At 34.9% G+C, this 16,055-nt stretch overlaps 2 protein-coding genes across 2 annotated transcripts in view; one reads left to right on the top strand and one right to left on the bottom strand.

Annotated features, from left to right (window-relative positions):
* The window catches only part of LOC133847504 (irregular chiasm C-roughest protein), a 260,979-nt gene that overhangs the window by 129,460 nt on the left and 115,464 nt on the right, over positions 1-16,055 (bottom strand). The gene's annotated exons all lie outside the window — the stretch shown is intronic.
* On the top strand, positions 9,686-10,591 carry LOC133849196 (serine protease SP24D-like). Its single transcript, XM_062285104.1, has 2 exons — positions 9,686-9,960; positions 10,028-10,591. The coding sequence occupies exons 1-2, from the start codon at positions 9,719-9,721 to the stop codon at positions 10,551-10,553; spliced, it is 768 nt and encodes a 255-aa protein (XP_062141088.1). The 5' UTR covers positions 9,686-9,718; the 3' UTR covers positions 10,554-10,591.

Here is a 16,055-nt window from a genome sequence, read left to right on the forward strand (position 1 = left end):
TTTGAAAACTGTTTAATTGAATTTAATAAACATTTTTTCATAATTTTTTAATTCATTTAGTTTTTTAGTTTAAGTCATAGTTGATTTTTGATCTTTGGATCTTTGGTATATTTTGAATGTTGTACTACAATATATAAATTTACCAAATACAGTTTTAAGTATATATTTAGTATTTTTGTGGTATATCAATTCGGTATATTTTAAATATGTTCTGTTTTAATTCATAATGATAACTTACTTATTTTAATTAGATAGTTTTTAGTATATATTTAGTATTTTTGTGGTATATCAATTTGGTATATTTTAAATATGTTCTGTTTTTATTCATAATGATAACTTGCATACTTATTATAATAAGATAGTTTTTAGTATATATTTAGTATTTTTGTGGTATATCAATTTGGTATATTTTAAATATGTTCTGTTTTTATTCATAATGATAACTTGCATACTTATTATAATAAGATAGTTTAAATATTACAATAATACGTTTGAAAATCATAAAATTATTCTTATTTATTTCCAATTTAATTCTTCATTCGGTTTTGAACGGTTTTAAAAGTATTTCCTATAAAGAGCATTAATAGTTCGTTGTGTTTGGCTGACTTCTAATTTCCTATGGGCTTTTTCCGTCTTCTACTCTCCGTTTAATTTGCATGCAAATAGAGATACGGGGTCAAGTCCCCGGGTCTGACAGCCCTTCGGTGACAGCTTCTTCATATTGTTGCTGTTGTTGTTACTAGAGTTGTTGTTGTTGTCATTGGAGGTGTTTGTTTTATTTTGACATCTTTCGGCTGGACGGCTGTTAGCTTTCGCCGTTAATTAAGGTTTATGGACAAATTATGCCCACAAATTGGCAATTAAAATTAGAACGCGCATATAAATTCAAGAGCACCCATCTCGTTGTTGTTATTGCTGGCATTGCCATTGTTGCTGTTGTAGTTGTTGTTGTTGTTGTTGTTGTTTTCATTACGCTGACAAAATGTTGTCACTTGACTGGTTTCTCATTCTGTTGCACAACAACAAACAAAAACAAAAAAAAAACTGCATGTCGTTGATAAGATTAAACTTGTTTCCATCGCGTGTTGACCGGCTTGGTCTAATGTGGGCGTACTTGTCCCCAACACTGGCAACTAGTATTTGATCGAAATCAACATCAACATCAACATCACAGCAGCGAAATCAAAATCAAAATCGAAATCAAAAGCAATTGAATTAACACAAATGAGATAACAATAATATTAGCTGATTGCTTGACCTTGATAATGTTTATTTTTAAAATTCAACTTTATCAAGTTTCATATTTCGAAATATGCACGTTGATAAGAAAGCCATAAAAACTTGCCAAAGAGAAGGCTAAGCAGCTTCCAATTTGTTTTTAAATTGCTGCCAAGCGCCAAATGCAGATTAAAATGCAAAATGCAAAGTGAAAGGAGCAATGCCATTGGAATTCATGCATGATTTCTACTGGAAAAGTCATCACATTGGACTAAAATGCTTAAACTTTATAACAAATAAGTTTAATTGTGTTCTTAGCTCTTCAAATAAGCAATTGAAACAAGTTTTTATTTAAGATTTATAAGCAATTCTTATATTAAATATACATATATATAATAAGTTTATAAATGTGTCCATATATTTCAAATTTCTTTAAATGGAAAGAAACACAAAATTGCTTAAGCTATATTATAAATAAAAAAATAAAAATTGTAAATGCCATTTAAATCCCTGTAATAAGTTTTTCTTATATCAAATTGCCACAAATTAGTTGCACTTTCCGCTCTAAATAGCTTTTACACACTCGCATGCTTTGAAAGTTGTTGCGTCGTTTTATTAAGCACAAAACAAAGTATTAAGTGCGTTTAAGCAGAATCAAAAAAAAGATCAAAATGAATCTAATCCCAATCAAAACGTATCCGCAACTCGGCGATATTCCAATTAATATTTTACTACAAGCGGACGGCGAAGAGTTGCGTAGCGAAAACTCGTTCCATCAAAAGCTGTTTAAAACACTCGACGAAGCTTCTAGTTTTGATGTAACCCAAACTGTAATATCAGCTCAGGCTCTTTGGTCATAACATAACTTGTTCCATTACATTTTCAATGGGATTTCTTGGCTCTTGTTTTCGTTTTTTTTGTTACTAGTCTTGATATAGGAATTGTTTATCGAAGTGCCGGCTACCGAGAGAAAAAAAAGAAGAAGAAGAGAGACTATTGCTCTATTCGGGCGCAACATAATCTATAAGTCATACCATTTCTTATAGAGGGGACCCAAGAACAGAGTTTTTTTTTTGTTACTCTTGTGGCCAGCCTGTCTCCAGCACCTGCTACAAATGCGCTGTCAATAATTACAACGAAAATGCGTCTCTCGCTCAGTCTCACTGTCTCTGTCTCTGTCGCACACTCGCTTGTTGCCCATTTGCCACAATCATTTACACTAAATCACTTAGGTGTACAAGTGTCTGTGCCACCCTAAGAACCTCGGCCCAAGCCGAGGCCGTTGGAGTTGGCTCGTAAACATTTACGCATATTGCAAATAAGCAACAACCCATAACAACAACTAGTTGTGCAAGATGATGATGATGATGTTGTTCCAGAGCAGAGCAGAGAAGAAGCGAAGAAGAGAAGAAGCGAAGCTAGTCCTGGCATCGAGGGGTCCACTAATTCACTTTGCTGCTCGCTGATTGGCGGAGAGCCGCCAGGTGGTCGCGAGTCTAACGCATCGTTGTTTAATCTGAGATTCCTCCTCCTTTTCCTCCTCCTCATCATCATTCAGCTCCTCTTGCAGTAACATGTTTTGCACTCTCTCGCTCTCTCTGTCTGTCTCTCTCTCTTTCTATCTTTGCCCTCCTTGATCGACGATAGTCAAACCACAGCAGCATCCTGCCTCAAACTCTCCGCGTTGTGCGGCGTTTCAAAGCTGCTTGACTGCTCCACTTTGACGGCGGCCGTTCGTCCGCTCGTCCCAATCCATCCATCTCTCGCTGCTGCTGCTACACTGAAAAAAATCAAGTAAGAAAGCTGCAGTTGAGGCTTTAATGAAAGCAACACAAGACGGTATTACTCCAAAAATATACTAAATTGAATATATTGCAAAATACTTAAATACCGAATCGTATATTTGGTATATCGATATAGTACTACATTAAAAATACATATATCATAAAGTGCAAAATATACCTGATTGTCAGTATATTATTACAATATACCGAAGACTACAATTGGTATATCTGTATGCTCAAAAATATATCAAATTGAAAATATTGAAAAATACTTAAATACCGAACCTTATATTTGGTATATCGATGTAGTACTACATTAAAAATGCGTATATCATTAAGTGCAAAATATACCATATTATCAGTTTATTATTACAATATACCGAAGACTACAATTGGTATATCCTTTATGCTATTATATTCAAAATATTTCATAGAGTGCAAAATATACCAGAAGGAATTTTTGTAAAAATAGCGATAGCAGGAAAATCTGGAGTTATGAATACGTATCTTGATTTCGAAGAGCATTTAATAAAAGTTAAAGTTCTTATTCATAAGAGAAAACATCGTATATTACCTTAAATCTTTTTATAAGCTTAAAAAAGATTAATCTGTTATATAATACATCATTTTTTTCTGAATACGCGAAATTAATTAGCATTTAATTCTTCATACAGTTGCACTTATTTGTTGAAAGCTTTACTTTCGCAATAATTTTTGTCGAATTGCGCAGCATTTCAACCCAGGACCTCATTAAACTCGAAAAAAACATTTTTATTTTGATTTATTTATTAATAAGTGTAAAATCCGGTCACCAGAACCTTAAGAACGCATGGAAGCAACTTAACTAAATCCAAACACAGCGCTATGACCAGTTATAGTTTCGAAAATGCTGATAACTAAATAAAAACTTTATAGGAATTTCGATTGATTCAAAAATTTGTTAACCAAAATCTAGTATTCTAAGTCTGATTTTGGCAACTTGGCAATTTGTAATATAATGCTTTTAATACTTATATTATATTTGGCTTTTTGTTTTAAAACTCTTTTATTTTAAGATCAATGTTCTTGAGTTTCTTTTAGTGTAGGCATAAACTGGTTCAGTCTCTAGCATAACGAGCTTTGCTTTTCGGTTTGATTTTTTGCGCACAGGTGGCTCCTTGCTGCTGCTGTTGTTGTTGTTGTTGTTGTTATTATTGTCGTTGTTGTTGTTGTTGTTGTTATTGCTGAGCGAGCGATCGCGCGTAATAAGCCGCGAAAACATTGTTCAGCTACGAGGAGACGCGGTTCAGTTGAGGTGTATCGTAGCTGTATCGAAACCGGTTCTTAAGCGGCACCTTGATTTTGCAGCAAGGATGCCGATCACAGTCACAGATAAGTTCAGTGTTCAGTATTCCCCCTCTTTCAGTTTTCTGTAGGCAAATTATGCGGAGCAACCTGGGACACAGTTGTTGATGCTGTGTTCTTGATGTTGATGTGTTTTTTTGTTTCCCTCTTTCTTTTTGCTTTTCTCTGCTCTTCGTTGTTGGGGAGAACGCAGCTGGCTGGCAAACGGGAAAATAAACTATAGAGCGCGAGAGGGGAGAAGGGAGAGGAGAAGGGGCAGCAGTCAACACTTTCGCAAGCCCGCTCGCCGATATAAACATTTGGCCATTAATCATTGGCCGCCTGCAACAAGAGTTTGCTGCACTTTGCCAATCTCATTATGCCACTTAATTGAAATGTCATATAGAGGGCCACAGCAAAATCGTGTGGCCAAGGTGTTGAGGATCCGAATGGGGGAAGGGAGATGCAGATGCAGATGCAGATGCAGAAGGCGGCACAGGAAAGTCGTTTTGCCTATTACAAAGCAGCTAGTGTGATCAAATGTCTAGCATTAGGCATAAATATAAATTGCCAGCCAGCCATAATGAGTCAAGGCCCAGCGTTTAAGCAATTGTGTAAAACAAAAGCGAGTTTATTTATGTTTCTTATAGTCTTGGATTTAAATTCCTATGTATATAAATGCATGACAATTGAGTGGAATTCATTGAGTTTCCTTTTATATTTCTCTACCAATTACTTGCATATAGTTTAAAGTATTTATAAATTATATAAAATAATGTATTCATTATTACTTTCTATTCGATGTAACCCATTTATCAAAGTAATACAAATGAAATTAAAATCAAAACTAAATAGAAACAACGGCATTTACTTAATGACTGTTGAACTTTATATTTGTACTTATAGTAAATATTAAATGTTATAGTAAAATTTGAGATTATTTAATTTAAATTTAAATATGATTAATTGAATTGTATTTACAATATTTAAATTTTTTATAAATTATATTATATTTAATTCTTGTTTTTGTATTGAAAATTAGAAGTAAAATGAAAGCTTGCAAGCATATTCCCGTTTTCACAATATTCAAGTTAATGTTATTTTACATTTTCTTGAAGCTTTCATAAATAATTCCCTCAGAATGCAATCCATAAAATTGAAGAACAAATAATTCAAGAGTCGTTGCTTGCAATAATATTTTGAGAAATATTGTATTAGATCGACGTCAGTAGCAATTGAGTCAATTTGCATTATGAATTCGATTAGAAGACAAAGTTATAGAGACAATGTGATGTAAATGGTATTGCATTAGAGTATATGCTTATGTGTGTGTGTTATAGTATTTTTGATAAGTAGATGACATTGTCTGAGTGCGTTCCCATAATCGAATCGCATGGAATCGAATCGAATCGAGGCGAATCGAAGGGAGTTGAACTTTCTGCTGTTGGCCATAACCTTAGATTGATGCAGATAGCATGTTGTCATAACCATAGACTGTAATATTTGCCTTTGCCGATTGCCGCATCACTGCACAAGCAATTTAAAGTACCACACACACACACACACACACACACACACACACACACACACACACACACACACACACATACGCATACGCATACATGTGTAAAAGTTGATGTCCTTATTTGTGCAACGACATCCGCATCCGCAGCTTGAACGTCGCATTTCGTTAGCCTTTGACTGCAGCTCTAAAACTGCTGCTGCATGCCACACACAAACCGCAGCATGCAGCAGCATGCAGCAGCAGCGGCAGCAACGCAAACAATTTGACAAGCCACCGAAAGCGAGCGAGACGGTCACAAGAAAAAGAGAAAGGGATAGAGACAGTGAAATAGAAAGACGTTGGCCCTGCGTCTTAGCCTCAAAGATAGTTGAGCTTAACCCTTGGTTGGCCCCTGGGTGGCAACCGTGGCAGCGCGACAAGTGGCAAAAACCTTTTGACAACTGCAACGCAGCCGACAGCAAAATGCGATGACATTTTAATCGACAACCCAAAAAACATGAAAAAAAAAACAACAACAACAACAAAAACGAGGCCAACTCCAAACATTGCAACTGCATCTGCAGCAGCTCCTGTTCATGCAACTGCTTCTTATTATACCCGGACCCCATAGCGTAGAAAGCTATTGTAATGTTGTGCTATAGTACTTATGATTCCTACAATTAAAAAATTTGGTTATAATAACATACAAATTGTAAAATATATTTAAAAAATATCATTTGTATAGTAAGAAACGCCTCTCTTAGTTGCTTTGTTAGACAATCTAGTATATAGCTTGTACCAAATATAGCATTTGGTATATTTTGGTGGTTTAATACCTTTCTGTAGGAAAGTGTATGTACGAGGCAGAAGAAGACATCTCCGATAACTATCCATGTCCATCTGTCCGTCCTTCCGAATGAACATTTAGATCCCAAAGCCTATGTATTATAGTTAGTAATATAATTTTTTGGTAGACAATCTGGCATATTTTGTTCCTGATAGTATATTTTGAATGTTAAAGTATATCAACATACCAAATATGGTCTGTAGTATATTTCAGTATTTTGTGGTATATGTATTTTTTGAGAGTGAGTAGAGAGCATCTCGCAGTCGAATAGTCGGAAATATTTAGTAATTTCGAGGAATATTTTTAGTATATTTTTACTATAATATTTTTTACTCGATGCCATATCAATATACAAAATATGGTTTGTGGTATATTTCAGTATATGTATTTCAGTATATTATTTTTATTGACAATGGTATATTTTCTACATTATACCATATTTTGAATATTGTACTATATCAATAATCAAAATCCAGCCTTCAGTATATTTAGCAATTTCGGTATATTTATACTAGCATATTTACACTCTATGGTATATTTTCAAAGCATAAGTATGTTTTTATACCAAATACAATCTTCGGTATATTTTAGTATTTTTCAGAACATTTGGTATATTTTCACTAAGATTTATACTAGCATATTTTTACTCGACGGTATATTTTAAATGCAAAAGTATGCCTCTATACCAAATATAGTGTTCGGTTTATTTAAGTATTTTTTTTAGTATATTTTTGCAGTATCTTTTGCTTTTACTGAGAATGGGTACCGGGTATATCACGGTCGAGCTACACTGTACTGTAGATTTCTTACCTTCTTTATTTTTTGCTTTTGTTCTGGCTGCAAGAGTTCAGCGCTCTGTGCCTCAACAGTTGTCTGAAGCGTTACTTTTTTTTTGCATGTTTCTTTTTTTCGGTTACATTGGCGACCACAGCCACAGCGTCCTTTACTCGTCACCAAGACCAAGCGCTGGCTGATAATGATCATTATCAGTCGCTCTCGCTATCGTCATCATGGCGTTGTGCAGCATCAGTGCCTCGTCAAAACGTCTATCGGTGTAATCAAGCGTTAAGTGATTCTGCGGAAGCGCATCGACGGGGCCCCCAAACTCAAACTCAAACTCGCAGACTCCGACTCCGACTCCGACTCAAGGTTTAAGCTGTTGTGAAAAGGGGGGCACACAAAGGGTCGACTGCAACTTGACTGATTTCACTGAGCGGCAGCTGCGACTGCGACTGCGGCACAAGGCAGCAACACTTTTTGCCTTACCCCTTTTTTTTTAGTAGTAGTAGTGGTATGTCGCCTCTTTTTACAGACGAACAGGTAACGCTAAATGTGAATGCGAATGCGAATGCGAGTACGAGTATGAATGCGAATGCCAATATATGAATGCATTGCTGACATGCGAATGTACAAACAAAAGATACGAATTGTATCTGCGCCATAGTCAAAGCATTTGGCTAATATAACGAAAAAAAATGATTGCAATAAATTGTGCAGCAAAAGACAATAAATTATATTAAATTCAAAAGTAAATATGCAACATATTTGCTCGGTTTCAAATTAAAATTGCCATAAACATGATAAAGAGTTTTTAATAATGAAATTATTGGCACACAAAAAAACGGCTTATACTCGTATAGTATTAAGCTGCACATTTTTTTATGGTTCTTATTAAATTTATTTTAATATTTAATATTTAAAGATATTTCTTTTTTAAGTAGTTAATTTACAATTATTGTTCTACTTACTTAACCTAAGCTCGGAAACTATTAAAAGAAATACAAATTTCAATTGTTTTTAAAGATACATTTACACTTTCGCTTTTTGGTTCTTATATATAATGAAAACCAAAACCAGACATTTAAAAACAGAAAACTCAAAAATAAACATGCTATAAATATTTGCAACGATATATTTACTCTTTTCAATATTAAAATTGTAAAATACTCGATGAAGAGTTTTTAATAATCGAGAACATAAAAACCAGGCTCATATTAATATGTTTTTTTAATACATTTTTAAGTGAGATTTTATTTATATTGAAATCATTTACAAAAGAGTGCATTTAAAAATGTGTTTAATATTTAAAAAGAATTATTTTTTTAATGTAGGGATTTTGGTTAATTCTTTAAGTTTAAGCTTAATAAATATTTGTGTAAGTATGTAAATTAGTAAGTTTCTGAAATCAAAAAGAAGAAAAAATAGTAGTCCTATTGTAAAAACGTTAAGGATTACCTAAAAATACTTAATTAAAAAAAGAAAAACTTTTCACTTTAGATTTTCCTTTTTCTAAAACGAAAAGCCGAATCTGACCATAAACAATACTATATTCAAAAATAAATATGCTAAAAATATATATTTTTAAAAAAAATTATAGCAATGAGAAAACATTGACCTACAATTTATAGTATATTTAATATTTTTCAAATCAGAACTCAAATTTAATGAAGTTCAATTTAAATTTGGGTTTTGCGCTTGTTATAAATTGACTATTAAAGTTTGAGATTTTTCTCTTAAAAAACTTTGTTTTTCTATAAAATCGCTACAACGAAGGGTATTATAATTTAGTGCCGGCAGGAAATTTATATTCTTCTTAACAAGCGTCATCAGTAATTAAGATCGCCAATAATTGGGTAAGATTTGATATGTTTCTTTCGTGTAATTCCGAAGAACTGATATTTAGAGATAATTCCTAACTTAACAATCTCAGTAGCTAATCACAAATCAAATCAGATTAGTTTATTACACAATAATGGGCGAGTCCCTCGCGATAATGACGTTTTTTAGGCACATGCCGCAGATAAATATAATTTCTTTCGGCACGGGGCAATTCCCAATCCATTGACTTCTTGATGGATCATAAATAATATCCTCTAATCGTGAGAAACCCAGTGTAATCGGAACAACTGACCAGCCCAATGCTAAAAAGTTGATAAGATATCTCTAAGCGAATCGCGATTCATATAAAAAGCTGTGTCAACCAACGATTAGACATCACTTACAGTCTGCAAAGTAACTGGACATAATCCTAAAGCATTCAACATGATGAAGAGCCTTCTGATTGCCTGCTTGGCCATTGCTTTGGCCTCTGCTGCTCCTCATAGCTCCCAGCTGGATGGTCGCATTGTGGGCGGATTGGATGCCGTTGAAGGACAATTCCCTCATCAGGTGTCCTTGCGTCAGCTTACCTCGCACATCTGCGGCGGCAGCATCATTGCACCCCAGATCATTCTTACTGCAGCTCATTGCGTCACCAGCGAAGCTTCCGACGGCTCCCTGAAGGTGTAAGTGATACACTGAGAGTTAATCAGAGTTCATCAATTCATTTCTCAACCATTATTCCCTTTGTAGTACCTCGGCCAAGCAGCTGAGCATTCGTGCCGGAACCGTGGATCGCAGCAGCGGCGGCGTTGTCGTCAACGTGGCCAAGGTGATTGTCCATGAGAGCTATGGGAACTTCTTGAACGATGTCGCACTCCTGGTGCTCGACCAGCCCCTCACCTACTCCGCCGTGATCAAGGCCATTCCTCTGGCCAGCGTTGATACCGCAGTTGGCAGCGAGGTTGTCATCTCTGGCTGGGGTCGTCTCACCACTGGCGGAGCCTCGCCCCGCCTGCTGCAGTACAACACGCTTAGCTCGCTGTCGAAGAATCAGTGCATCAGCTCCACCTTCATGTTCACCAGTAGTTTGATCTGTTTGGCCCACACCGCCGGCAACGGTGCTTGCAACGGCGACTCTGGTGGCCCGGCTATCCAGAATGGTCAACTCGTTGGCATTGCTGGCTTTGTGATTGGCGGCTGTGGCTCCACAAATCCCGATGGCTATGCCAAGGTCTTCTATCATCGCGATTGGATTGTCAAGAATGCCAATTTGTAAGATGGCAGCTATCAACTATTAAATTAACAAGCGAGTAATTCAAGTGATTCTTCATCTTTTGTGGGAGGGAAGGCGAGTGAATCTTGAAAGGGGAGAGAATCTTCTACTGAGAGACACTTAACATAATACAAAAGAAAAGGAGACGGGAGAAACTCTGAAATATCAGTTGATGCTGGTGAGCTTCACAAAGATAGCCAAGCTTGCTTTTGGGTACTTTTGATTAACTGATGCTCAACTGTTACCACCATTTCTCAACAGTTGAGCAGAAATGCAATGTAATAATTTCTGGATATTGATTTGAGGATGAAAAAAGTCATTGCCAAAAATTTTGATCTATTCGCTTCATTTGTTGTGTGTGTGTTCGACTAGGCGCCGGACCGAGATATTAGTGAAGGCGGACTGGCTAAGTGGGCGTGGTCAGACAGGCGAGCTTCACTTACATTGACGAGAGCTTGCTTAGGGTACTTTTGATCAACAGTTGATCAACCGTTGTGACTGTTACTAAACAGTTAAGCATAGCTGCAAGAGATTGCAATGCATTCCTAGAGGAAGCTGGTGGCAGTTGATTAAAGTGCCCAAAAAAGTCATTGCCAAAAATTTTGATCTATTCGCTTCATTTGTTGTGTGTGTGTTCAACTAGGCGCCGGACCGAGATAATAGTGAAGGTTAATATCTTAAGGGGGCGTGGTCGGGCGTAAGGGCTTCACAAAGATTGCCAAGCTTGCTTTTGGTTACTTTTGATTAACTGATGCTCAACTGTTGCCACTATTGCTCAACAGTTGAGCAGAAATACAATGTAATAATTTCTGGATATTGATTTGAGGATGAAAAAAGTCATTGCCAAAAATTTTGATGTATGTCTTTCATATGTTGTTTGTGTGTTTGACTAGACGTCGGACCGAGATATTAGTGAAGGCGGACTGGCTAAGTGGGCGTGGTCAGACAGGCGAGCTTCACTTATATTGACGAGCGCTTGCTTAGGGTACTTTTGATCAACAGTTGCGAAACAGTTGTGCAGAAGTGCAAGATTTTTGGGAGACCTTGCTCATCTGATAGTTGATTTAAAAGTCAGTTACAAAAAATAGCATCAGCAGGGATGAGGAACGTGTAGTAGTGTAAATTTATACCAATTATAGCATTCAGTATATTCTAGTATTTTGTCTATTTATAAATTGAGTACATTTTAAGAACAGTGCCCTACGTTATGGTAAATTTTAAGAATAATACAGCATGTAATACTATATTTTCATACCTTTAGACCTTGGTATTTTTTAGTATTTCGTCTGTATATTAATATGGTATATTTAAATAATAATACCGCTATCTTTTGCATTTCTTGAACAGGGGTGGCGAATATCTCACAGTCCAGCACACTCGACTGTAGCTTTCTTGTTTTCTGTAGAAAAATGAAACTAGAAAATAGAAATCATTAAATTAAAAAAAAAATATTTATGCCGAAAATACTTACAGTATAGGTAAATTGTTTCCAAAAATAAGTTCATTTCAGATTGTCTTTAAAAGCTTATATGTATTTTCTTAAATGAATTCATAATTCAATTGTTTGTATTTAAAGATTTAGAAAATTATTTGTTGTTTGATTTTTTTACCTACAGAGAAGGGAATGATTTCTAATTACATTACAGCAAATATTGCCTGGGACATTTGGCACGTGGGGACGTTTTGTAAAGAGCATCATGCGTAGGTTATAGGTCATCATTAGTTAATGGGCCTAATAACATAATGCGTATATGTCAAAGTCACAACTTTGACTAGCATTCAAATCCATATCGAAATCAAGTAGGGCATTACTATTAGGCCATAAGCCAAGCGCAAATAGAAAGTCAAATTCAATTAGGAATTTGCTTGAGTTGTTGGCAAGCAACCCAAAAAGCAACCCACCATCGGGCTATTAACCCCACTCCAAAGTGAAAGAACAATATGCGGTAATCAAAGCAATTACAGTTTAAGCAACAACACTAACAACAAATAAGTGCTGGTTAACTGGCCAAGTTGGCGACTTGGCTACGAAAACGGTCATCAACTATGCAAATTACTTGGATATTTTTCACTTACTGTGGGTTGGGTGGGGTTGGAGAGGGGGGAATGGTGGAAAGGTGGAAAGGGGAGTCAGTTTAATGGGCTTCGGTGGTGCAACGTGCACCACAAATTAGCTGGGCACAAAACTATGAGATACTTTTTATTCAGCCAATAAATACATTAGCAAATCAACAATAGAAAACATGAACGAAAGCAAAAAAAAAACACATTATTATTTAAGGAATAATAATAATGGCGTTGAAAATCATTATTGTCATAATCGATACATCGATTGTTTTTCGGTGTTCATCCTTCGAGTTTTGCTCTGCTTTTGCCAACTGCCAATCGCATCCTTTTCTTGAGCTTCAAGCTTCGAATTTTGGTTTTGCTTCGAATTCACAGGAAATTTTGTGGCCATTGCATATTTATGCGGATTGCCATCGAAGTGAATATCACACAGCAGCAGGAAGAAGGAAGGAGGTAGAAGTGAAGCAGGTAGAAGGGGAAGAGTTTACCTTTCTAACATGTCAATGTAGTTGTAGTTGCTGTTGTTGTTGTCGCTCTCTTATGTTTACCTTTGTCAGGCAACAATTCGATTTTATAGTCCTTCGCTTGCTACGCTTCAATTTCTGTTTATTTTTTTGCTCTCCGTGACAGGATATTGCGACTTTGAGTTGACTTTGGTGACGGCGCAGCAAATGCAAAGCGAATTGATGTCAATATGGCAAAAAAAATATATAAAAATATTACATTTATATTACGACGAAATAGTTGGAAAGTTACATTTTCAAATGTAACTTTATTTACCTTTAAATTGTAAAATTAAGTTAAATAATTTCTCTCATACATTTTTATATACATTGATTTCTATATTTAGTTTATTTCTAGTTATATTAAGTTCAAATATTAAAACTTCACAATAAAATTGAATAATTAAAAGGATTTCCCTATTCAATTATTTTCATTTATATTTTTTTCAACATAAAATCTTAAATTCTTTCAAAATAGTTGTAATTAGAAATGTAAACAGTTATTTTGCTACATTTACTTGAAGCCATTAAACTTTAATCTTTTACTTACTTTTTTAAAATTTAAAAAATATCTTTAGTTGTTTTTAGGTAAGGAAATTAAACTACACAATTAAGTGGAATAAAGGAGCGACTGTTGTATTTAATTTTTTTGGTTTATGGTTTTATGGAGTTCAATTTAATACTGAATTCATAAATTAGTACAGCTAAAACTCGATTACAACAATTTAACAATTTGTTCTGAAAATTACGTATTCACTACACACTTAAAATGTTTTACTATTGCCGTAAATATAACCAACATTTTGTATTTAAATACTTTAAACAGATTTATAACAGATATTTTAGTAAAGAAATATATGTAAATGAAAAATTTGTAGAGTTTAATGTCGATGAACAAAGGGTATGTTAGAATTCTACTCCTTGCATTAAAATTTAAATTACTCTGCTAATTTTTTCACTAAATTGTGATGCAGGTCAAGAACTTTTAAATAAAGTTGTTTTTTCAATTATTTTGCTTGGAATTTTGTTGGTGATAAATTGATAAATTTTTTTTTTTTTGATAAATTCTAAATAAATGCAGCAAAAATTGGATTGAATCGATATCAATACTTTAGTGTATTATTCATTTGATTGTAATGCTTTTCACGACAATTGACTTTTGGTGTTTGGTCAAGTGAATACAATAAATATATGAATATATGTATATATATATTGATCTAGTATATATATTAAGGGTATGTTTAAGCATTTGTGTATATAACGAGTGCATAAATATATTTCATTTATGCTCAAAGCAAATTGCCGCTGCCAAAAGCTGCCAAAAACCAATTGCAATTTTCCATGCGCCGCATGCATAAATAATACACACACAAACACACACACACACACACGCACATACGAGGACTGCAAATAAAACAAAATTACGCATACGCCGTGTGTGCTGTTGGCCGGAAAAAGGGGAACGCAAAAGGCTGAGGCAAAGATGGCGAAGCAGGAGGCAAAGAAGTAAGAGGAAGAGAGAGAGGGAAAGAACTCTGAGCTCTGGTGACATCGAAATGGCAATGCCATTGCCATGATACTCAGTTTTGTTTAATAATTTATGTATATGCCTTGGCAGAGCAGAGCAGAGAGTGAGAGAGAGAGAGAGAGAGGGAGAGAGCAGAAAGAGAGAAAGAGCAGCGCACATTGGTTACATATGTTTCATTTGCGCGTCTGTTTGTGTAATTTACAGTTACACAAAACCGCAAATAAAGTTGCCAACATTACGATCCACAATAAGAACGGAGGGTGGTTAGGGGGGAAGGGAGGGTGCGGCAACAGCGGGTGGAGTAACAAACAGCAGCTACTCCATCAAGTGAACAGCAGCAACAAGAAGACAAAACGCTGAAAAGTCAAAAAGGGTTTAAAAAGAGCAACTCTACTCTTACTTGTGTGTGTTAGTGTGTGTGTGTATGTGTGTGTGTGGTTGGGGGGACAGCAAGGGGTTAAGTGAGGGGTTGAGGCACATTATGACAATAACATGTCGCCGCAGTTGAAGTTGAATTTGAAGTGGCAAACGAGTTCGTGCCCAAGGAAACTTACCTCGTATTCTTACAATTGTTTCCCGTAAATGTTGCACACACACTACTTTTCCCCTTCACCATTCCCCACGTTGTCGCAAAATGCCCGCGAAGCAATTGCAAAGTAATTGAAAGCACTCGCCAAAAAAAAGAGAAGCAAAAAATGAGGAGAGAGGAAGAGGAAGAGGAAAAAGCCAACGCTTAGTTCAAGTTTCTTCACTTATTGATTTTGCAAAGCGCAGTCAAAGTCGGAATTCTAGTTGGAGTTGTGGCTTCAATGGGTTAATAATACCGCTAGTTGTGCGATAATATCAAGCGATGTGCACACTCTCTTCTTCTTCTCCTTCTGCCATCAACAATCAATTGCAACGCGCAGAATATTTAAGCCAATGATGTTACCAAATCGCTTGAAAATCATTTTTGATTGAAATTTGAAATAAATAATTGTTCAAATACATTAGTTTTAGGATTTTAATTTCTATTTTATTCTATTAAATTGTTTTCTTGGAGATATTTTGTATCGTTATTGTATAAATAATAATTTAATTATTATTAAACATTCATTTTAATAGTAGTAAAATTGTATTTATATTATATTAAGTTACAAGTCAAAAAATAAAAAATAAATATTGATGGAATTTGTTTATTCAGTTATATATCGTATTACATTTTAAGATTTGTAGCAAAATATACCAAAGCCTATATTTAGTATATACCACTACATTTAAAATATATGTACCATACAAAATGAACTATGTCATTAAAGCATATAAAATGAATACAGTTAAAAATACCAAAATACTTTTATATTGAGAATTATAATTCTACTGACATTAAAAACATTCTTAATTGTAATTTTTAAAAATTATAATTAT

Source organism: Drosophila sulfurigaster, chromosome X, assembly GCF_023558435.1.
Source record: "Drosophila sulfurigaster albostrigata strain 15112-1811.04 chromosome X, ASM2355843v2, whole genome shotgun sequence".
Lineage (NCBI taxonomy): Eukaryota > Metazoa > Arthropoda > Insecta > Diptera > Drosophilidae > Drosophila > Drosophila sulfurigaster.